The sequence below is a fragment of the Phaseolus vulgaris genome, chromosome 3 (assembly GCF_000499845.2).
Source record: "Phaseolus vulgaris cultivar G19833 chromosome 3, P. vulgaris v2.0, whole genome shotgun sequence".
Classification (NCBI taxonomy): Eukaryota; Viridiplantae; Streptophyta; class Magnoliopsida; order Fabales; family Fabaceae; genus Phaseolus; species Phaseolus vulgaris.
This window is the reverse complement of record NC_023757.2, coordinates 651,548-676,934: the sequence shown is the minus strand read 5'-3', so window position 1 is coordinate 676,934 and position 25,387 is coordinate 651,548. Positions and strand designations below refer to the sequence as shown.

Below are 25,387 nucleotides of genomic sequence, written 5' to 3'. Positions count from 1 at the left end.
ATCCCTCGGGGAGGGATGCGTATTCGGATGTTGAAATCGTTCTCCCTATCGATGGCGCAGGAAGGCTCGTCAGGGTCATTGCTCAGCAGGGATGTGAGGTGTCCTTGAGGCAGTAGGGTGGACATCTCAGCAAGCAATGCCAGGGGAGCCCATTGGTAGACCCTGGCATTGTCGTGGTAGGAGGTTGCGCTAGGAGGTGGCGAAGCTGGTGCACTCGCGGAAGGCTGTGCACCAGAAGAGGAAGCAATGACGCGAGCAGTTTGCTTCAAACGAGCCATCGTGAGACAGCTGCAATGGAGGAAAAACGAAAAGTCAGAATGAGTAGAAGAAGAGGAAATGATGTATGGATCGGTGAAAACAAAGAAGGGGAATGAGAAAGAAATGCCCAGGTAAAAGAGAGGAAGGAGGAATAGCAGAAAGCGAAGCAAGGAGCAGGGAAACCCTAGTGCGGGTTGAGAAGAGGAAAGCAGAGAAGATGAATGCATAACGATGAAGGAGATGAATGCAATCGATGGAAATAACCTAAATAGACTGGGAAAGAAGAAAAACCATACCTTTGAGTGATCGCGAGAGTCTTGAAGGTAGGAATCTGAAGAAAGGTGGAAGCGCGGAGAGAAGGTTCGAAAGAAGTCTGAGAGCTAAGTGGAGAAGATGAAGGAACAGTAAAACCCGCGCCTATTTGAAAAGAAGGAAGCGTTAGCGACACTAAGCGCTGGCCGTTTGATGCGTCCACGTGTCGCGAGATCAAGAGAGGGAGTTGAAACGTTAAAGGAAGCCGCACGTGAGGAAAGAAGAAGCGGCACGTGAGATGGCACGCTAGGTGGCACGTGAGCTGGCCCCACATGCCACGTGGACCAAGGGCACAATCACTTAGTCTCTTCACTGAGAACGAGTTCTCAGCTCGAGACTAGGGGGCTTGTGATCCGATCGGTCATCGGTGTTCGATAACGTTAGCAGAAGACGACCGCGTGGACCAATCGCAGGGTGACACGTGGTCAAGGTGACAGATAGATCAGGTGGCGTAGGAACCACGAAGGTGATCGGTGGTCAGTACCAAGTGACCACCGACAGATCAAGTGGAGAAACGCGAGAAGCAATAGAGCACCGATCAGTCATCGGGTGCATTGTCATCGGGGTCTCGTGTTACACGCAGTTAAACTGGGACCAAGGTTCCCAGCGAGAGCGTTACTAATAAACAAATAGAATTAAGAATTTCTTTCTCACATTTCTGATTATACTATTTGGATACCTGACTTACTATAGTTATAAATTTAAATCTAATTTTGTTTTAATGTAGTGATTTTGGAGGTTATTTTCTTTGTTTATGATATTCTTATGCATATGCACTATATATGTATAGTTTTGCATTTTATGTAAAACCATAGGATCTTACCATCCAAGTTAAGATCCCCAATTTACGAGTTTTTAATCTCCTTATCCTAGGTAGAATATTGAGTTTAGCATTGTAAAGGACATCTATCATGTAATGATATAAAACTATTTGAAGCAAAATGCATGCAATCAAGATTGTAAAACTTGAGAGTTCATAGAAACTTGTGAAGGCTTTTGTAAACTTGACTCAAACTTGTAAGAGTTTACTTACCATAAAAAATATTAACAATAAATAACATAGTAATTATACATTTGAACTCCATAATAAAACAATTGTTAAAACAAAAACTTGGCAATAAAACAATACAGTCAACTACAAAAGTAAAGCATCTCGGGTTGTCAATAATACATTTCTACTAAATAAGTTTAAACTACATCAAATAATTAAGAAATAAAATATTATCTCTAATACTTGTTATGGTGAATGTATGATTATTTGGGATTATCTTATTTTGATTTGTAAACTTGTCTTTGTGGTTTGCCGTTATGATGATTTGTTTATACAAGTGTCTAACAAGTTTAATGAATGTAGATGCTAAATCGTCAAGTGGTTAAATCAGAATCTGCTACCATTAAGGTACTCAAATTTGTTTTGTTTATTTTCTTCATATTTATATAAACCTGTGTACCCTATTTCCTATTTAGATTGTAATCTTCAAAATTCTTTAGTTCATTAACACCTTGGTTCTTGTCTCTTTGAAGTCTAGGGCTAAGCCACATAGTCTTAGTTGAGCTGATATTATCTACCTACATACCTACATACCTATTTATCTGTATGTCTATTTGTTTACATAGATAGTTAGAAAGATAGATATTTTTATGAAAGAAGTAATTTAAGATGTTGCTTATAAATTTTAATGACTAATCTGGTTCTATTATTCAAAATTTATAGTCTGCTTTGTAATAAATTTATTCAAAAGGCAACCTTATATGTATATGATTGTGCAGATACCTGAACTGGATTTTGAGATTCCACCAGAGGCTCAACGTGGTAGTTTGTCAACGGTACTTCTAATACATATTTCAATTTACTTTGTTGTTTCCCATTCCTGGCAATGACATGTTTGCTTGTTCAATTTTTTTTTCTGGGTAGGGCAGGGGGTTACCCATTATTTCATTTGTCAGTGAAAATCTCGAGTCTCAACATTGTATTTCTATTTAAGATGGCTAAATTTACTCTGCATGTGTATAATCATCTAGTGAGTAAACATGTCAGTGTCCTTTCTGTTTGGTCGAAACAATTGTTGAATTAAAAAGAAGAGATTGCTATCCTTTTTGTCTTTTTTTTTTGGTTTGATTTAGTGTAGATTTTTTAAGCTTTTGGTTCGACTCTTGATCATATCATAGGTTTGGCAATTTCTATATGCACCCTTTATTTAGTAGCCAGGAAGATTTTTATTCAATTAAATTAATTGAAACAGTACATCAACTTCTATATATAGAGAACTATAACCCTAAAGTAATTATTACAAAGAGATCTCTAGAATCTTCTATAGCTTCTAACAACTTCTAGTAGTACATTTATATCCTACTAACAACACTCCCCCTTAAGCTGGCGAATGGATATCTATCATTCCCAGTTTTCATGTGAGATCATGAAATTGTTAAGTGGGAAGACCTTTTGTAAACAAGTATGCTAACAAGATGGCACATAAGATGTAATGATAAGGCCACTATCTAGTTTCTCTTTAAGAAAGTGTCGATCTATCTCTATATGTTTGGTCCTATCATGCTGAATTGGATTGTGAGCAATGCTAATAGCTGACTTATTATCACAATAAAGAATCATATACTCTTCACATGCCACTTTAAGATCTTTTAGAATAATTCTCAACCATAATAATTCACATTCCCCTTGTGCCATAACTCAGAATTTAGCCTCTACAGTAGACCTTGCAACAACATTTTGTTTCTTACTTCTACTCACCAAATTTCTAGCAAAAAACATGCAATATCCTAAGGTGGATTTCCTATTTGTGACACCCTTCAAAATTTACATTAGTATACACTTCCATTCTTAATTTTCCATTCCTTTTGAACAATAATCCCCTTCCTGGATTGTCTTCAAATATTGAGGGATTCTATTCACAACTTGTAAATGTCTCTCACTTGGATTAGGCATAAACTGACTAACTACACTTACAACATAGGCTATGTCAGGTCTAGTGTGACCTAAGTAAATGAGCTTCCCCACAAGTCTTTAATATTGACCTTTATTCACAGTAGTTCTGCCTTCATCATTTATAATTTACGGCTTTGTTCTATAGGAACTCTAGTGGTCTTGCAATCAATCTTACTTGTTTATTTTAGAAGATTAAGAGCATACTTTCTTTGGGAGACAAAGATCCCTTTCTTCGAGTAAGCTCAATGTTGTTAAACTCGAGGATAGAAAGAGGATCGGAAAAGAGATAAAATTTTGTAACTCGACCCATAAAGGGTTAGTGGTATATGAAAAATAATGTGAATATGAAAAATAATATTGAATATATAAAATAATTAGACATATATAGTATAATTCGCAAGATTAATGCATAAAATAATTAATAAATTAATAAATATTTAATACAAATAATCTGTCTACGTTAGGTCTTTATATTAGTAAACTGTTGTGCCTTGCTTCCACATTAGGTTTGTGTTTATATTAGTAAACAATGGTGCCTTTAACAAGGCAAGGGAGTAGAAGAAAGGGAAAATAAAGAAGGAACAAAACATGCCTATATAAAAGGCAGTGGGGAGAGGGAGAGGCGCAACGACGAAGAGGTGCGACAACGGAGAGGTGAACAACGGAGGAGCGCGTGATGGAGGGGTGAGTGGCAGAGAGGCGCGGTAACGGAGGTGCGAGTTTGATATTAGGGTTATTCTCGGACATCATTTTCAGAGTTTTTTTTTCAATAGGCTGAGCCGTGACTCCTTGATTCTTTGATCCGGCTACCGACTCGTTAGATCGCTCCGATCCATTTAGGTAGTGATCCACCGTGCGATCCGACACGATTTCTTCTAAAAAATTGCAAGATCGTACAATCTTACGATCTAGATCATGATTTTAACAACATTGAGTAAGCTACTTCTATCCCAAGGAAGTACTTTAATTTCCTAGATCCTTCATTTCAAACTGAGTAGCAATCTTTTCTTTTCAAGATTTGTTTCTCATGTTCATCATCTTCTTAAAGGCATAAATATATTGCTCAATTTTGGTATCAAGCAAGCTTGTCATTTAATCTTGTAAGATTGAAGAGTTTTCAAGATATGATTGCTGCTATAGGTGCTTATGGACCTAATTTGCCAGCTCCTACCTACCATGAGATTAGAGTTCCACTCCTCAATAAGGAAATTGAGTACACTGAAGAATTGTTGAAAGATCATAAATTGCACTGGACTAAGCATGGTTGTTCTATCATGTCAGATGCATGGATTGATTGGAAGCAACGATGTTTGATTAACTTTTTGGTGAGCTCTCTTGTAGGGACAATGTTTGCCAAGTCGATTGATGATTCTAAATTTGTGAAGACAGGAGAAAAACTCTCCGAGATGCTTGATGCCCTTTTGGAGGAGATTTTTAGAAGAAAATGTGGTTGAAGTTATCATAGATAATGGTATTAATTATGTCTTGGTTGGTAAATTATTGGAAGAAAAAAGACATAATCTTTATTGGACTCCTTGTGCTGCCTATTGTATAGATTTGATGCTTGAAGACATTGGAAAAATTCCTTTGTAGTTCCTTGAGTTTATTGAGATAATTTACAAATAAGAGGGAATTGGTAAGACATGCAATTACAAGGTTTTCTACCTCTTATTTATCATTACAAAAGTTGTATCAAAAGAAGGGAAATTTGAGAAAGATTTTCACTTGAAATGAATGGAGCAAGAACAAGCTGTCTAAGGAAGCTAAGGGTAAAGAACCTACACAAATTGTTCTTATGCCTTCATTTCGGAATCATGTTATATTTACTGCCAAAGTCATGACTCCTCTTCTTCATGTACTTTGTTTGATTGATAGAGAGAGAAAAGCAACTATGCGTTATAAATATGAAGCAATGGAGAAAGTCAAGGAAACAATAATGAAGTCATTCAATAACCACGAAAGTAAATACAAGGATGTATTTACAATCATTGATAATAGATGGACATGCCAATTTCGTTGCCCCTTGCATGCAATTGGTCACTTTTTGAATCCAAAGTTCTATTGTCCTAACCCAAAAATGGAATATGATTTGGAAGATACAAATGGATTGTATGCTTGCATTAAGAGGTTGGTGCCAAGTAAAGATGTGCACAAAAAAATTTATTTGACTTGCCTCTTTATAAAAGTTGAAGTGTTCTCTGCCAAAGAATCAAGGAAGACCACAACCCCAGGTGAGACAATTAAACGCTATCTAAATTGGGTTAAGATGTAAATTATATCATATAATGGTTACATTCTAAGTTTTTTTACTTTTATAGCTCAATGGTGGAAGAATTATGGGCACGTAGCTCCCAACTTATAAAAGCTAGCAATTACGATTTTAAGTTTGATATGTAGTTCATCGGAATGTGAGCGCAATTGGAGTTTATTTGAGGAAGTAATAATTATTTCTCATAACATGACTCATTTCATTATTATTTTGTAGAATGTAGAAATAAATTAATTCACATTATACTTGTAGATTCATTGAAAAAAAAGGAATAGGCTGTACAAAACGTTGCATGATTTGGTTTACGTAACCAACAACTTGCTCAAAGATACAATATTAGAGATAAAATAGACCCTATTGTATTCAATGGCATGGATGAGTGCAATGAGTGTCATTGTTATCACTTTTCGGTTATGGCGGCGCCATGGCGGAAGACGGTGGCGGATTTTCCGACCACCGCCACAACAAGGCGGTGGTGATGCGGTTTTCCCTTGGAGGTCGCTTTTGGCATCTCAGAAAGCTAACGAAAAACGGAAATATCGAAAAAGGCAGAGAAAAACACTGTGACAACGACGACGAAAGTAACAGCGGCAGCGCACGCTGCGACGATAGCAAAAAATGAAGAAGGGACCTTCGACGCATGAAGAAGATAAAACACCTAAACCTAATTTTGAAAAAACCCTAATAAGTTTGGGCCTTTGGCCCATTCCAACTTTTAACTAATAAAACCCTAAAATCCTCATTATTAAAATAAAATTTGAATGTGCTGCAGCTGCATCAGTTATTTAACCTAATTAAGAGTTCAAAACCTACTTAAATTAAGTTTGGGCCTTTGGCCCATTCCAACGGTTAACTAATAAAACCTTAATTATTCAAATAAAATTTGAATGTGTTGCGGCTACATGAGCTGTTAAACCTAATTAAGAGTTCAAAACCTACCTAAAATTAGTTTTTTTTGGGCCCATTTTTGACCCATTTAAAACATTATACTTATTGCAATCCACAATACATTTTTTTATCTCCGCCACAACACCTTCCGCCATAACCCGTTATGGTTTCTGTTATAACTTTATAAAGGATTTATGGGGTCTCCAATATGATCCGTTATTCAATATCGATAACATTGATGAGTGGTTAGTGGGGCAAGTAGATGATGATGATGATAATGATAATGAAGAGGGGGGAAATGAGTTGGTTTTTGATGATGATTCCACTCTAAATTAGGCAACTGCTTATGAAGCTTTAGATGTTGGAGAACTAATAATTTACACAAGACAAGTAACCAGTAAAAGAAAGCAACCATCAAGTGGTTGTGGTATTGTCATTGGATCTTCTCATGCTTCTAAGAAAGGTCTAGCTGCAACTCCATCCCCAACAAGGAGGGGCAAAGGGAAGATTCAAATCGGGGTTGGGAATGAATTGCATGATAGCTTTGATTTTGAGTTTGAATAATTACTTAACTTTGACTAGAGTTTCTCTGAAGGGGAAGACGGGGGATATGTCCCATTGGATAATATTGAAGAAGAGTCGAATAGTTAGAAACATAAGATAAATATTACCATGTCCAACTATTGGGATACGAGTCCCATTGGCAAGAGTAATGTAATTACCAGGAAAAGAAACACATGACATTAAAAGAGATGAGTGAGGTGTCATATGGTCTGTCGCACCAAAGTCTAGAACTCAAGAGTCCTTGCATAAATTTTAAGAAACATCAAAAGAGGAATTAGAGTTCTTACCAGTCATGGTTACGAAGCAAGTACCACAAGGTGGCTTACTGATAGACTCCATGAGAGATTTTAAACGTTCAATTTCAGCATGTAATGCAGGCATTCCATTGTCAATTGAAGAGGATAAAGAAGATCATCATTACTTAGTAGAGTTGCCGTGATAAGATAAATAGTAAGAATTTCTTAGTCTCCCTTGTAAGTATAATGAAACATTAACACAAAAAACTTCAGTGACAGTGAAAGGTCGTAGAAATAGGCCCCAACATTGTGAGCTCTAATACTAACTTAAATGAAATAATATGAATGAAAGAAGATTTTTATTCAATTATATTAATTGAAACAAGACATCAACCTTTATATATAAAAAACTTTAACCCTAGAGTAATTATTACAAAGAGATATCTAGAATCTTCTACAACTTCTAACAACTTCTAGTAGTACATTAATATCCTACTAACATGAAGCTTCTACTAGTACATTTAATATCCTACTAACAACAAGGAATGTAAATCGTGGGCATCAGAGAACTCTTAACTTTCTTTTGTGAAAATTCATGAACATTGAACAGTTGAAAATTTGTAATCAAATGATTCAACAATATCTTTTGTTGTGTAATTATAGGTGGAAGGGATACTTATGAGAGCAACTGATGAACTTCAAGCCCTTCAAGAGGAACGCAAAGTACTATTTGTTTCTGCGCTATATTTTTATTTGATGCATGCATTCTTCTTTAAATAACTTAATTAATGTTATGCTTTCTACCCTCTAGAAAGTGGCTCCGGAGACAGCTGGAGCAATTGATCAGTTCTTGGTGAAACTGCGAGCCTGTGCAACAGGAGAATCATGCATCACATTATTCTTGATGATCCTGTCGGAAACAGCTTTATTGAAAACCCGTAAGAGATTATACCTTGTAGAAGTATTTTTTTTAAATGAGTAAAAGTATTTTTATTAGAGAAGAGATTATAACAATAGAGGCTAAGGTATCCTCACACACAAGTAAATGACAAAAGGTATTCAGTGATAGCATATGAATTAGCAACCTCCTGGATTTGTTGCTCAAGAGTGGAGTGTGGTTTAGTATGTAAAGTGCTGATCTCTGTATGGGCTAAAATTTAGTCACATTGTGCTTGTGCTTGACTTTGGATTGGATACATTCTTTTATGAATCACACCATATTGTACCTTTTAACTTATTTTAAATTGGTCAAGACAAACATGTATTTGTTGGTGAGGCAAACTTGTACCTTCATTTGGTACTTGGTAATATTAGTCCAATGTTTTAGCTAGTACTATTTTAAGTAAATGCAGAACACATTGAATAGGTTTGCACCATCATCTGATCCATCGTTGACGATCAAGTTTTATGAGAGAACTCCTGAGCAGCAAGCATCATTGGGATACCTTGTTGATTCTGCACAGGCTGAAGGAACTCATGTTGATGCCCCGGGAGGCGGAGAAGCTGTGACTACTGATCAAGTGAGGAGAGAACCACATGGATCAGTAGGGGCAACAGCTGGCCATCGTGCCATTGCACAGAGTAACAGTGCAGAAATTGCTGAAGCCTTGTTTCGATATACTGCACCAGAAGAGGTACAATTGCTGAACTATATAGTTCTGTGTACTGAGCTTTGGCCTTATGTGTTTGTTTATTCAATGTCAAGTTGCTGCCTTTTTTTGACAGGTGACGACTTTCCCTTCTACTTGTGGTGCCTGTGCTGCTAGTTGTGAGACTCGAATGTTTGTCACCAGTATCCTCTTAGCATTTTTCATACTTCCCTTGGGATATTGTTTGATTATGTTACATTTCTTTAGAAGGATTCTGTCATTTTAAGCTCGATGTAAAATTTATTGGGTTAAAGAAGATTTATATTGTGTATGCAAGAGTACATAGCTTTGTGGGGTAAAATAAAATTATATAAACTATTGGGGCTTATTTTTTTTTATTCCATGTTTGTATTTCAGTTGAAATTTGGAGCTTTAGCACCTTTTTGATCTGCAAAAAGTGAAATTACATAAAATAGGGGATAGTTTTTCTTTATTTCAACTTCCGTTGTGATTCTATGTTTCATGTATTTCAGTTGAAACTTGAAGCTTAGTGTCATCTACTTGGTGCTGAATAGTTTTTGGATAACCATGTGTTCTATTAAAAATCCTGAACATGATCTACTTTCAAATTTCAGAAACTTGACTATGGATTTATGCTAGCTACACAACATTAATTTCAAATGAAACATCTGTCTACAGTGTTGCATGTATTCTGATTGCTGATAGGGTAAAAACTAGATAATATTTATTTGCTTGCTTGATAACGGTCATACTCTTCAAAATATGCCATGTGCCAATTTTATATTCTATATTATTGCTTAGCAATTTCCGGCATTTCTTCCACAAGCTGTTGATCTTAACAATGGACAGATATTCCTTACTTCCAAGAAGTAATTGTTATGGCATCCACATGTGATGCTTGTGGCTACCGCAACTCTGAGGTATGCTGATTTCTTGAGTGTAGCTCTGTCTTTTTAGGGCTGGAATAAACATTAATTTTCCATCTTGCAGTTGAAACCTGGTGGACGAATTCCTGAAAAAGGAAAAATAATTACTCTTTCTGTGAAAAATGTCAATGACCTGAGCCGTGATGTAATAAAGGTCTGTAATTCTTTGTGATCTTAACTAATTTCAACCCATCAGTTTCTTAATTTGTATATGTTTAGTGATGAATCATGGATCTTGTAGTTTATCCTTGCATTTAGAGAGCATATATTTTTTCTTGTTTCTAGTATGTAATTACTACAAATTGGGATCAGTAAAAGAAATCTCATTAGAAAAGAAGGTAGTTTGGACTTTGGTTATTGAGCTACTCAAATGTAGGGAAAAATGTAAGCTTCCAAACCTGTTTTGCAGAAAGTGTAAAGTAACTAAGGATAAAAACTAATCATGAGTACTCTTTCAGTGCCACTTTAAAGTTTTGCAATTTATTTTGACATCTCCCTTGCATGAAGCTATAGCATTTTAAGGAATCAAATTCGCATTTTGGGGTTTTTAGAAGCCTGAAATGATTTTTTCATCAAGAGATAACCTAGAAACGTTAACACCAACATGTACTGTTTTCAATGATATATCAAAAGTTGTAATGATACACACACAGTCTTGCTAAGTTAACCTGTGAAATATGTCCTGATGGTACCCATATAGGCCTGACCATTTAAACATTATTTTATGCAATCTGAGATCTATACATTTTATATCTATTGACTGAGTAGTTTGGTTTGATTAGTCTGATACTGCAAGTGTAAAAGTTCCGGAAGTTGACTTGGAGCTGGCAAGCGGAACCCTTGGAGGAATAGTTACAACTGTTGAAGGTTTAATTACAAGAATTAGTGAAAGTAAGTATCCTTCTATCAGTCACACAAACTATATAGGCAGCATCCTAATGAGACAGGAGGAAGGAAAGGACATCGTAGTACCCATACACTTTGTTCAGCTTCAATTGTAACAAAATGATGAAATTTTTTTTTTTTCAATAGATCTTTCAATTTTCAACCACTTGAGCATCATTATTTATTTCTTTCATTCCAAATAATCTATCTCAAATATGTTTTAAAAGTCTTCTAAATGCCAAATTTGTATCTGTTTTGGATGGGTGGAGTTTAAACTGTTCTCTTTTGTCATGTTTATGATGTTCCTGATCCCGTGGTGTGATTTAATTTTTAATATAATCTATTTATTTTTGCTAGAATGTATCAATGTAGAATATAATTTTATGTGATTTGTATGTACAGGCCTTGAGAGGGTCCATGGCTTTACTTTTGGAGACAGTCTTGATGAAAATAGTAGAAGCAAGTGGATAGACTTTAAAGCAAGGCTAAACAAGGTAATACGTGACTATTTTATGAGAGTTGGTTTAAATTTCTCCATATATGTTTACTATATAATTCTATTTATCAGGTTATTATTGCAATTTTTTATATTTATTCTTTACACAATGTTTTGTGGCTGACTGGGAAAAGAGGGAAGAGGAGCAATACATAACTTCAGGCATTGTATATTCTTTTGTATTTCTAAAATAATCTTGTCTTTATTTCTTGTTCTCTTTTAGGAGGATATGTTGTCCCGTTTTGTACCTCTTTCGACACCTCACTTTGAAAAATTTAGTAAAAAAGAAATGGACAACAAAGAGAATAGGGTTCACGGAATTTTAACCAAATGCATTGTAACAAGAAGGGTCACTTTGAGCAACAAAGACCTGTGGTCATATTCCATGCTACTTTTGGGCTACATTATGCCTCTTTAATACCAGCAACTAATAGACTGCATCGGTCTTTGTGTCTTTGAATTTGAAGGCTTTGATTTGACTTAACCTATTTAAACTTATTGGTTCAAGGTCTTGGATCCCACTTTTTTTATCTGCATTCTTTCATTGTATGCAGCTTCTTAGCTTGGAAGAACCTTGGACTCTAATTCTTGATGATGCATTAGCCAATTCTTTTGTAGCACCTGCAACTGATGATCTGAAAGAGGACAATCAATTAGCTTGTAAGATTTCCAACTCAGACATCAAGCTATACTTTGAGCAGATAAAGTTCACATTTTCTGAGTTGAAATTCTGAATTCCATTTCCATGATGCCAATTCTTTTTCTATACATATGGAAAGTTGAAACATCAATTTTTTGTTCCTTAAAATATCTTATTCGATTCAACTATCGGAGTTGCTGGGGATCCCGAGTCCAGTATAGACCATCATGTAAATAAACAAACAAACAGAAGTAGGTTTATTTCAGACATTTCCCCTTGTTGGGACTCGTGTTTCAACCTTTTGCTTTACAGTGTGCCCTGAGTAGCCTGCATAATTGGATTTGTGATGAATCGGTCTAATGTGCTGTATGTGTAAATATGATTCTGATTGTTTAATGCTGTGTTTAAATATGGTGCATAGTTTTTCATGTAAATATATTCATGTTTTGTGGTTTTCTGTTTTGCAATTGGTATTTCTCCAGTTAAGGACTACGAGAGGTCATGGGAACAAAATGAAGAATTAGGTCTGAATGATATGGACACCTCTTCTGCCGAAGTTGGTGATGCACCAACCAATACTTCTAAAACTGAGTGAAGATCATGTAATTTCCTCTCCTCACACCCCAACCAAAACAAATGGAAGTATTTTTGTGATAGTTTGATATCATCGAGAGAATGGAAAAGTCTGTTGTCTTGAGCCTCATTTCATTGGCTTATTGATATATTTTAATGTAAGCCCATTAACTTGTATCATCCGTTAGAATAGTTGTCTGAAAAATGTAACTTCGTGAGTTAGTAAGTTAATTGCTTTTTATTTTTATTTTTCTGGTTTTGTGGCCATCTGATTTTATTTCTTAGAGCAATTTTTTTCTTCTTTCCCCTTTTTAGCACAGCGGCGATAATTATCAAAGGTTGTTATCAGTGAATGTGAATATTAGTATCAACAAAGTATTTCGATTAAGGATTGGTAGGATATTGAAAATATTCATGGCTAGTAATAAGAAAAGGAAGATAAGGAAAAACAGTAAATTAATTATCAACGAGTATTCTCAAAGGTGATTGTTCTTACAAAAAAGGGACCAAGAACACTCGAACCGAAACGATAAGATGGCCTCCTTCTTGATCTTCTAATTTCGGGCTATACTCTCGGTTTGCTATTGGGCTGGACTGCTTGTGTTCCTCTCGGCTGCTTCTTTCGGCTATTCCTTTCGGTTGATGTTCCTCACGAGTGGGGGGATGTACCTGCAAGTTGCTCCGATGCCAAAGTCAGAGACAATGTAATGGTTTTTTCAGATAAAACTAAGCTTACCTTTTTCTTGTGTTGACTTCCTATTTATAGGGTTTCGTTGATGGGCCTTCTACAGTACTTTTGGACTTTCTTCCCACACCTTTTTATTATTTTTACACCCCCTTGTGCAAGTTCCTTATATTATCCTTTTAGGTTTCGGTCCAGACCTTTCGGTTTTTGTTTAACACTTTGTTCATTGAACATGTAGTTCTCGGCATATAGTTCTCGGCATGTAGTTTTTGTTTAACACTTTGTTCATTGAACATGTAGTTCTCGGCATATAGTTCTCGGTTTTAGGCTACTAGTACACTGGCCCCCGAGACAAAAATAATTTATTTATATTGAAAGTATTTGTTGTCTTGATAAAATATAATTGTTGAGTTTTGATTTGATGTGGTATTTAATGCCTTGGTTTTCGTAATGCACTTTTCTGAAAGTATGTGATTTGACACGAGATGCCTATCTGAACCGTTAGATCAAATATTTTTGAATAATTTTGTTGATCAGAACGTTTCAAATTCTAGGGTTCTCGTGGGTTATAAATAGGTTCCCCTTTGAACCTTTTTATGATTGTGAAACCTTTCGCTTTTTTAAGCCAGAAGCTCATTTTCCATCATCAGTTGATTTTGGCAAAGGTAATGTCTCTTTCAAGCCTTTCTGCTAGTGATGATTGTTCGAGCGCGGGTGGGGAATCAACTGGGCGAGTGGTTCGGGCAGAGGATCATCCAGACTCAAAGTCTTCATCTGCTACCCCTTCTTGCATGAATGACTCTAATGCAGCCCCTACTGTTGATGTTTCTCAAGAAACTGATTTGATGTCGGCTCGGAAAAACCTTCGTCCAGGTTATCAGTGGGTTAACCCTAGAGTTCGGGAATATTTTTCGAAGTATCGTTCTGCTATGGAACTGCGTAATTTTCTTTCTCATTCTCAGATATATTATTCTGATATTGAGAACGATATTATTTCTTTTCGGCGTGTTGGAGATGCTGATAACGTTTGCCATGGCCGAGAAGATGATAGCTATGAGTTTTTCTATTTTTATGCTTGCTTTTTTAGAGACCTTCACATTCGATTGCCTTTGAATAACTTTCAAATAGGCGTACTTAATTTTCTTAATGTTGCCCCTACTCAGCTTCACCCTAACGGGTGGGCTGCCATGCAAGCTTTTAGTATTTTGTGTAAATTACTGTCGCTTTCTCCTAGTCCTGCTTCGTTCTTGTATTATTATTGTTCTCGGCCTGGTAAACGATCAGGGTGGCTTTCTCTTATTAGCAAATCCAACGTTTGCTTCCTTAAACCTTTTACGTCATCATATAAGGAATTTAAGGAAGGTTTTTTCAAAATTCTGGTAGAGCCGATAGGGAAAGAATATTTTTTCAATGGAGAGTCTCCAAAATTTCCTCTTTACTGGACAAGGGATCCCGTTAAGTTCAATTCAATATCTTTTCACTCAATGGGGGCGGCCGACTGGTATGTTATTGAAGTTTTCAGTCACCTCTCGCACCAAATTCCCACTCGCGCCTTGCTAAAATTGTATACTTCGTCCCATCCACAAGAAGATCTTATTGGTAGGTGGTTGTTCTTCATTTTCTTGTTTTATAGGATGTGTTTTTTAACTTTGCTAAGTTTTTTATTGATTTCCAGCTTTGATGGGAAGCACAAATCCAAAAGCTCGGTCTTATTTTTCGAAGCTTCTGAACAAAGTAGGTGATGTGACCCCTCGGCGTGAAAATGTGGTAAACCCTGTTGTTGAAATGGAAGAAGCGGCCTATTGAAGTGGTTGAAGTTGCACACAATGTGGAGGTTGTCGGGCCTTCGAAAAAATCAAAGAAACGAGATAGAAGCAACAAGAGATCGCACTCTTCTTCTCGGCGTCATCGTCGCGTTGAGAATGTGTCGTCTGAACCGCTGCCCGAAACCATTTTTTGTGCGTCAACTAAGTATGCAAAGTTTATCCAAACTTCTTTTGACGAATCATCTTATAATATGTTGAAAAGTATGGATGCTGCCTCATTAGCTGATTCCGTTATTGAATTGTCAAGTAGAAGTTTGTTGCTTGGAAAAATGTTGAAGGAGAAAAATGTAAATAGTGTGGCTTTATCTGAATATGAAAAGTTGAAGACTGACCTTGCTGAATATAAGGAGAAAGCAAGCTCTTTGTTCGAGCAACTAGAAGAGATGAAGAAACAGAAAGGTGAACAAGAAGTTGCAAAGGAAGAGTTTAAAAAAGAAAACGTTGAGTTGAAGAATGAAAACTTGAAGTCTAATGAAGAAAACGCTCAACTACGTAAAGAGAATCAACTGCTGAATGAGAAGGTGTTAGCGTTATCGTCTACAAACGAAGCCGACAAGAAAGCCATCAAAGAAATGGATGAAGAGATAAGCCAGCTGAGGACCAACGTTTTTGAAGCCGAAAGCGCTACATTTGAACAACATCAACTTGGTTTTGAGAAAGCGCTTCAGCAAGCAAAATATTTTTACAATATTCCACTTGACGAAGGCAACTTTGATGTTAAAAAGGATTTTTACAAGGGTGAATTGGTGCCGGCTAACGAAATCCCAGACACTGATGCTGAAGATGTGAATATTGAGAGCTAGATGGGCGTGGGTTTATCTGCCGAAAGTAGATTTATTTTGAACTATGAATCCATGTATGGATACTTTTTGATATGGTAATCCATGCCGAAAGTAGATTCGTTTTGCTAAATGTAATGTCTTTTTTGAGAACTTTAATACATATAGTTGGTTGGATTATCAATTGTCACGATTTTGTATTATTGATCGTATGCTACGTAATTGTCACGATTTTGTAAAATATCATGAATGGTGGATGCATAACGAAAATTCGGGTGAAATCATTCGAGACCGAGAGTTTGATGAATATATTTCTTTTCGGGTGGGCTTTCACTTAGAGTGAAATCATCCAAGACCGAAAGTTTGAGGAATATATGTCTTTTCGGGTGGGCTTTCACTTAGAGTGAAATCATCCAAGACCGAAAGTTTGAGGAATATATGTCTTTTCGGGTGGGCTTTCACTTAGAGTGAAATCATCCAAGACCGAAAATTTGATGAATATATTTCTTTTCGGGTGGGCTTTCACTTAGAGTGAAATCATCCAAGACCGAAAATTTGATGAATATATTTCTTTTTGGGTGGGCTTTCACTTAGAGTGAAATCATCCAAGACCGAAAATTTGATGAATATATTTCTTTTCGGGTGGGCTTTCACTTAGAGTGAAATCATCCAAGACCGAAAGTTTGATGAATATGTGTCTGTTCGGGTGGGCTTGTGAAATCATCCAAGACCGAAAGTTATGTAAAGAAACAACACATTAATAATGGATAATGCTTCTCCTTGGATGGATAGATATATATACAGTCTTATTTGTACATCTGCAAATTCAACTAAAATAAAACTTTAAATGACTTGTATTCCATGTGCTTGGTACTATTTTTTCTTCTAAAGTTTCCAATCTGTATGCTCCATTGTGCAAATTTTCGAGTATTCTGAATGGACCTTCCCAGTTAGACGCCAATTTTCCATGTCGCGGATCTTTTCGGGCATTAGTGCGCATTCTCCATACTAAATCCCCCTCCTTAAAATTCCTGAATTTTACTTTCGCATTGAACCTTTTCATTGCTCTTCTTTTTACTGCTGCCTCTTTTATTTTCGCCCGCTCTCTAAGTTCTTCAATGAGATCTAGGTCGGTTCTTAAACATTCATTGTTTATGTTCCAGTCTTCTATTTGGCTTCGTAATGTTGGCTCGGTTACTTCTATAGGCAGCATTGCATCCGTTCCATAGGTGAGGTTGAAGGGTGTTTCGCCAGTTGAGGTTTGTGGCGTGCACCGATATGCCCATAATATTTCTGGTAATTTTTCTGCCCACAAACCCTTGGCGTCTCCTAACCTTTTTTTCAATTGTCCTAGGATAACTTTGTTAGCGGCCTCTGCCTGTCCATTTTCTGTGGGTGTTCAACGGAGGTGCGGGTTGACTTGATTCCCAAATCTGCATAAAATTCCATAAGTTTTTTATCAATGAATTGCCGGCCATTATCGGTTATTATGGTGTGTGGGATTCCGAATCGACAGATTATATTTTTCCAAATGAATGTTTGGACTTGTTGAGCTGTTATCGTAGTCAGTGCTTCCGCTTCTATCCACTTGGTAAAATAATCTATAGCGACTATCATGAATTTGGTTTGTCCGCGGCCAAGTGGAAATGGGCCGAGGATATCAATACCCCATTTTGCAAACGGCCATGGAGAAAAAATTCCTTGTAACTCCTGTGCCGGTATATGATTTAAACTTCCAAACTCTTGACATTTTCTGCATGTTTTAACATAAATCTCACAGTCTTCTCGGAGTGTTGGCCAATAATATCCGGCTCTGCATACTTTGGTTGCCATTGTTCGAGCTCCACAATGTAACCCACATACTCCTTCGTGAAGCTCTTTTACCACATATTGGGCCTGCTCCTTGGAGAGACATTTTAACAGAGGTGTTGAATGGCCACGCTTGTAAAGCTGATCTCCAATTAATACAAAACTAGCTAATCTTTTGGATATTTTCGTATCTAATTGAATACCTTGTTCCTGATTCTTTATGGCTTCGGTGTATGTCTTTATCCACTCGTCCTTAGCGATGGTAATATTGGAACATTTCTCTACGCCGACCGATGGGTGACTAAGAGTTTGTTGTATGACGGAGTTGTGTTGGAGTGGCCGCTGTTGACTTGCTAGTTTGGATAAGGAGTCGGCTTTCATGTTTAGCTCTCTCGGAATATAATTTATTTCAGCTTGATTGAAGCATTGCATGATATTTAATACCTTATGATAATATTGCATCAGTAAGGGGTCTTTTACCTGATAGTCTCCTCGTACTTGTCCCACGGAAAGCTGGGAATCACTTTTACAAATGATATTTTCAACTCCCATGTCCCTTGCCAGTAGTAGTCCGGCAATAAGAGCTTCGTATTCGGCTTGGTTGTTAGATGTCCTGAACTCGAACCGCAATGCCATCTCAACTTGGAAGTTGTCTGGTCCTTCAAGGACTATTCCTGCCCCGCTTCCTTTTTTGCTTGACGCGCCGTCTACATACAACATCCATCGCTCCTGCTGCACTGTTGTCGGCATATGGATGATGAAATCCACAAGGGATTGGGCTTTGATTGGTCCTCTTGGTTCATACCGAATCCCATATTCTGAAAGTTCCATGGACCATGTGACCATTCTGCCGGCCAGCTCCGGTTTTCTTAAGATTTTTGATATTGGATAATCCGTCCTCACAATTATCTGATGATTCTGAAAGTATGGCCGAAGACGTCGTGCGGCGTATACCAGAGTTAAGGCAATTTTTTCCACCTTGGGATATCGGGTTTCAGCACTCTGGAGGGATCTACTTACAAAGTATATTGGTTTTTGATCTGGAGTTTCTTGGATTAACGCCGCTCCTATGGCTTGATTGGAAGTTGCGAGGTAGACTATGATGGGTTGGGTACAATCAGGCTTGACCAGGATTGGTGGTTGTGCCACCATGCTTTTGATTTGAGAGAAAGCTTGCTCGCAGTGGTCATTCCACTCGAAGGTTTCAGATTTCTTTAACAAATTTACTATTGGTTTGGTTTTTTCGGCTAGGACTGGTAAGAACCTTGACAATGAGTTTAGTTTCCCCACTAATCTTTGGACCTCTTTTAAATTTTTTGGTCTTCCCATTTGCATAATTGCTTCACATTTGTCAGGATTGGCTTCAATGCCTCTGTTGGTTAGCATAAAACCCAGAAATTTTCCACCTTTGACGCCAAACACGCATTTTTCTGGATTGAGGCGTAGATTGTACTCTCTTATGCGTGAAAACACCTCTTCAAGATTTTCTAAATGTTTCTCCACTTCGCTTGATTTCACAACCATATCGTCCACATATATTTCAATGATTCTTCCGATTTGATTTGTGAACACCTTATCCATCAGTCTTTGATACGTTGCCCCGGCATTTTTCAAACCGAAAGGCATGACTTTGTAACAATAATTCGTTGTATCTGTGGTGAAAGCTGTTTTTGACACGTCCGGGCCATACATTTGTATTTGGTTATACCCTGAGTATGCATCGAGAAAACTCATCATCTCCTGTCCCGACGCTCCATCCACCAATCGGTCTATGTTGGGTAATGGATATGTATCTTTCGGACAAGCCTTATTGAGGTCCGTATAGTCTGTACACATTCTCCACCTTCCGTTCGGTTTTTTTACGAGTACCACATTGGACAACCATGTTGTGTATTGAGCTTCCCGGATGAAACCAACCTGCATTAGCTTCTCGGTCTCTGCTATTGCTGCTTGTCGTCTTTCCTCCCCCAACTTTCTTCGTTTCTGAGATACCGGTTTCGCTTCTCGGCAAATTTATGACAAATTATCCTCAGATCAATTCCAGGTATATCAGATGGCGTCCAGGCAAATAAGTCTTTGTTAGTACGTAACAATGTGATGAGTTTGTGTAACAAGTCTTCGGGTAGGCTGCCACTTATATAAGTGCATTGCTTCTCGTCCTGTCCGAGTATTACAGCCGTAGTCTCTTCTTTTGGTTCTAGTCTTTCATCATTGATTCTCGGATCTAGATCTGCCATCGCCACCATTCTTTCGGTATCTGTGTGTTCTTTCAGGTTCATCTTCAAACCTATTGCATAACATTCTCGAGCATCCCTTTGGTTAACATAAACAGTCGCGATCTCCCCCTTTTCGGTTGGGAATTTCATTGCTAAATGCGGGGTTGAGACTATTGCTCCCAACTCATTCAAAGAAGATCGTCCTAACAACACATTATAGGACGTGGAAGCATCTACCACCAAATATCTGATCTTGATCTTTTTGGTCTTAGTTCCTCTTCCAAAGGTAGTCATCAGGTCAATATATCCTTTCGTACTAACTCTTTCGTCTGAAAACCCGATGATTTGTTCTCGGAAAGGTACAATGTCTTCTTCTTTTAGATGTAATCTTTTGAAAGTATCCCAAAACAGAATATCCACTGAGCTCCCTTGATCGACCAAGGTTTTCATGATGGCGTATTCGGCTATTTCGACTGTTATTACCATGGGATCGTCATGGTCAGGATCAATGTCTTGAAAATCCTCGTCTGTAAAAAGCATTGGTGGCAAAGTTCTTTTTTTGAAGATGTGATTGATGGTCCTGATGCTTCTCCAATGTTGTTTTCTTGCTGATGACGACTCCTTTCCAGAGAAACCACCAGAAATAGTATTTATAAACCCCCTGACGGGTCTTCCCAAACTTCGTTCCCTGCTTCTTCTCATTGGTTGTGTGTTTTGGTAAACTCTGTTGTTTCGTTCTTCTGATCTCCCACTTCTTCTGCCATCTTTTTTATCTATTCTTTTTTCTCTTTCGACTCTCTCTACCCTTCTTTCTCCTGCTTCTATCCCTTGCACCCTTCTTCCCGGGCTCATCCTCAGTCTTACGTTTCCTCCTTGAACAAAGCGTTTTAATTGCCCTGCTTGAACCAACTCCTCTATTCTGTCTTTTAATCCGATACATTCCTCTGTATGATGGCCATGATTTTTATGATACTCACAATGTTTGGTACGGTCGGCATTTTCCGGTGTTCGTGCTTTCCTAGGTGGTGGTATAATTTCTGTGGACATGACTTCTTGTAAGACCCTTGCTCTGTTCGTATTCAAGGGTGTGTATTGCTGGAATCTCCGGCTTCTGAATTCTTCCCTGGCTCTTCTAACCATAGGTCTACTTTCTTTCTCTGTTTGTTTTCTTTCACTTCCATCAATCCTCACGTGATTCCGAAACTCTCTCAGTTCTTCCATTTGCATGAACTTTGACGCTCGTTGTCTCAATTCGTCTAAGCTAGTCGCAGGTTTCTTGCACAAGCTGTCAGCAAACGGCCCCGGTTTTAATGCTGTTATCATATGGTGCATGGTGACTTCGGGGCTGAGATTTCGGATTCCTAGGGCAACTCTCCCGAAACGTTCCATGAACATCCTTAAGGACTCTCCGTTCTCCTGTCTTATGTTTACCAAAGCAATTGATGTTAAATGGTGAGGACGACTAGTTGCAAACTGAGCGCCAAACTTCTCTATCAGCGTATCAAAACAATCTATACTCAAAGGTGGGAGGCGTGTGAACCAGCTCAGCGCTGCCCCCTTCAGAGTCGTAGGAAACACTCTGCACATGATAGCATCATTCCATGTGTACAAGCTAATTTGAGTGGTATATATTGCGATGTGCTCATCGGGATCGATGCTCCCATCATATTTGTCAATGGTCAAATTCCTCCAATTGCGGGCAACGGGGTATCAACTATAACATCATAAAACGGATGTTTTCTAGAAGATGTTCCTGCCGAGACCCCAGAGTTCTCAAGCCATTTTTTTTTGGTTTGGGAACTTTCGTTGCGGTAAAGCCTTTCGTTCACTGGTGTTCCTAGTTGAACGGTTCCGAAGGATGTATTCAAAACCGTGTCTTCATGTATTTTTCTCCTCATGCGTGCATTTTCGGCTCTCAAGATACTTAACTCTTCTTCGTTACTCTTCTTTAGGGCCTCGAATTCTTTTTCTAGTTGAACCAACATTGTCATTGGTATGTTAGCATTATCTTCACGATCTCCACTCTGTTCCCCCTCTTGGCTCATCTTGCCTTCTACTTTTCCTTCTGACTAGTTCTCGGGCCCCACGGTGGGCGCCAAAATGTTCTTACAAAAAAGGGACCAAGAACACTCGAACCGAAACGATAAGATGGCCTCCTTCTTGATCTTCTGATTTCGGGCTATACTCTCGGTTTGCTATTGGGCTGGACTGCTTGTGTTCCTCTCGGCTGCTTCTTTCGGCTATTCCTTTCGGTTGATGTTCCTCACGAGTGGGGGGATGTACCTGCAAGTTGCTCCGATGCCAAAGTCAGAGACAATGTAATGGTTTTTTCAGATAAAACTAAGCTTACCTTTTTCTTGTGTTGACTTCCTATTTATAGGGTTTCGTTGATGGGCCTTCTACAGTACTTTTGGACTTTCTTCCCACACCTTTTTATTATTTTTACACCCCCTTGTGCAAGTTCCTTATATTATCCTTTTAGGTTTCGGTCCAGACCTTTCGGTTTTTGTTTAACACTTTGTTCATTGAACATGTAGTTCTCGGCATATAGTTCTCGGCATGTAGTTTTTGTTTAACACTTTGTTCATTGAACATGTAGTTCTCGGCATATAGTTCTCGGTTTTAGGCTACTAGTACAGTGATGAAAGAGACTTGGTTTATTAATTTTAAAGAACCTGGCACAAATATTTTATTGAGAACATGGAACAAATGACTCACCTATTATTTGTTTGCAACCTTCACGAGCATAAAATATTTTGAATTTTTAGATGATAATTTATTTTGAATGAAACGGGTACCTTATCTTCATAAAAAAGATCAAAATATTTTATGATAAAATGTTATTTAGACAGAAATAGTTGAAAGATTAAAATTTTAAAAATTATAGAAGTAATTTTTTTACTTAAAATTATATTACTTTAAATTATACCTAAAAAGCTCTCATGGTTTATTTAATTAATTTTTAAGTTTGTATAAGTTAATCTTAAATTAAGAAGTTGATTTCATTTTTGTATCTATATTTTTCTTTCTTAAATTTTGTATGAAAATAAATTTATTATTTTGTTATAAAAATTATGGATTCAAATTTTATCTATAACTTTCGTTTGCTCTTAAGTAGTAGAGGAAAATTACCATAAAAGATAAATAATAATTTCCCTAAGGTATTTAATTTATTTATTTTTTCCTGCAAAAGTTTTTTTTCTCTCTTTTCACTCATACCTATCTACTCATGATTGGTGGAAAATTAATGTTCTAATTTTTTTAATACTTTTAATGAAAAGTGATTTAAACCAAATATAATGTTTTTCACGTAGGAATAAAAAGATTTCCATTATTTAAATCTATAATTATAACTTTTGTTTTGTAATAATTGTCATTCAAAATGTATTAGTTGTCATTTGGTATTGTGAGAAAAATAACGACAAAAAACTAATCCATAAATTCCAGCTCTGTAAGAAAATTATCCAGTACTCGTAAAAGAGGAGTAGTTATAAACATTATAACCATGCTAATATATAAGTCCAGTCTTAGCAAGGTTATGCAGAGCGTGGAATGTATGGTATCTCGATTTAGTCTTTTACCAGCAAATTCTTGACGCCCCACATTATCAATGCATGTATATGGAGCTTAATGGTCTTCTCCTTCCAGTTGCTGATAGTTTGTACAAAATCAACACACTGAATTACAATGAAACGTTTTAAAATTACTTCCCAATTTCAGTATAAAAAAAGAAGAAAATGCCCTTAAATAAAATGGAATACATTCCTTTTGTAGAATATGTTTTCCGAAATCCTTCTGCAGAATATGTTCAGTTTTTTTTAGAAACATTTTTTTGTATTGTGAGTTTTCTGGATTTTTATTTCCGAAACACAATAGTATCTGCTGGAAAAGTTTTTTATGACCTCGTCCGCCTGGGTGGATCCGCCCGGCCTGGAGGGTCTCGGCCATTCCTGACGAAACGGCGGAGATGCCCAGCCTGGATAAGTTCCTCGATCTTATCCTTAAGGGCCTGACACTCGTCGGTTGAGTGTCCGGTGTTTTGGTGGTACCGACATTGCTTCCTCCGGTCGGCGTTATTTGTGCTGGCCACCTTCCTTGGGGGAGGGATTAGCTCAGCGTTGAGGGCTTCGTCCAGAATCCTCCCACGATCGGTCGTCAGGAGTGTATACCTTGAGAACCGGATCGGTCGTTCCTTTGACCTGGCCGCCCCTGACGATCCTTCTCTTCCTTGTTTTTCTCCCCACCGGCATCGGCACGGGCCTGGTTACGAAATTCTCCTAGCTCTTCCAGCTGCATGTACTTAGCAGCTCTCTTTCTCAGCTCGTCCAGGCTGTCGGCCGGCTTCATGCACAGGTTGTCGGCAGAGGGCCCCGGACGCAGGGCCGTCAGCATGTGCTGGGGTTTCTGTTTTGTTTTTAAAAAAGTTACGTTGTTAGAAAGACCGGATGGGTTGTTACAAAGACTGGAATAGGTTGGATAAATAAAAATACAGAAACGTTGTGATAGATTTTTTTTTAAGTTGTCGATGAATTTGTCCAATCTAACTTATTTACCTTCTTAATAATTTTTTTTATTAAATACTATTAACAAAATTAAATATTTTTTCACCTAAAACAATTAAAACTAATGCTAAAACATAACTTGTTTTTTTTTTATTAAATAAAATTAAACATTCATCGTAGTAACCTGCAAGGTAAAATGCAATTTATTTTAAACACATTAGATTGAATAAAACTCATCCAACAGTTTAAATGTCAACCGCGTAAATTCGATTTTTTGAATCCAACAAGTACTTGGGCAATGGACCCATACAATGACCCGACCGGAATAACTTTACCCGATGACGTGTACATTATTTTAACGTAATCAGAATTATTTATGCCTCGTTCGGCATCAGAGTTATCTTATTACTTTAACGTAATCAGAATTTATTATGCCTCGTTCGGCATCAGAATTATCTTATTACTTTAATGTAATCAGAATTATTTATGCCTCGTTCGGCATCAAAATTATCTTATTACTTTAACGTAATCAGAATTTATTATGTCTCGTTCGGCATCAGAATTATCTTATTACTTTTATGTAATCAGAATTATTTTTGCCTCGTTCGGCATCAGAATTATCTTATTACTTTAATGTAATCAGAATTATTTATGCCTCGTTCGGAATCAGAATTATCTTTCGGCATCAGAATTATCTTATTACTTTAATGTAATCAGAATTATTTATGCCTCGTTCGGCATCAGAATTACCTTTTTACTAATGTAATCAGAATTATTTATGTCTCGTTCGGCATCAGAATTATCTTATTACTTTAATGTAATCAGAATTATTTATGCCTCGTCCGGCATCAGAATTATCTTAGTACTTTAACGGAATCGAAATTATTTATGCCTCGTTCGGCATCAGAATTATTCTGAATTATTTATGCCTCGTTCGGCATCAAAATTATCTTATTACTTTAATGTAAT

General features: G+C 37.2%; 1 protein-coding gene and 1 pseudogene across 1 annotated transcript; one reads left to right on the top strand and one right to left on the bottom strand.

Annotated features, from left to right (window-relative positions):
- The first annotated feature begins 1,809 nt into the window (after positions 1-1,809).
- LOC137806065 (uncharacterized) lies at positions 1,810-12,762 on the top strand (annotated as a pseudogene).
- A 6,878-nt stretch (positions 12,763-19,640) lies between these two features.
- On the bottom strand, positions 19,641-21,503 carry LOC137808806 (uncharacterized). The gene has a single exon (XM_068610088.1). The coding sequence runs from the start codon at positions 21,501-21,503 to the stop codon at positions 19,641-19,643; it is 1,863 nt and encodes a 620-aa protein (XP_068466189.1).
- Between the last annotated feature and the right edge of the window lie 3,884 nt (positions 21,504-25,387).

What these genes read in the sequence shown, in the direction of transcription:
- LOC137808806 (XM_068610088.1), bottom strand. Translation starts at nt 21,503, where the DNA reads ATGTGCAGAGTGTTTCCTACGACTCTGAAGGGGGCAGCGCTGAGCTGG.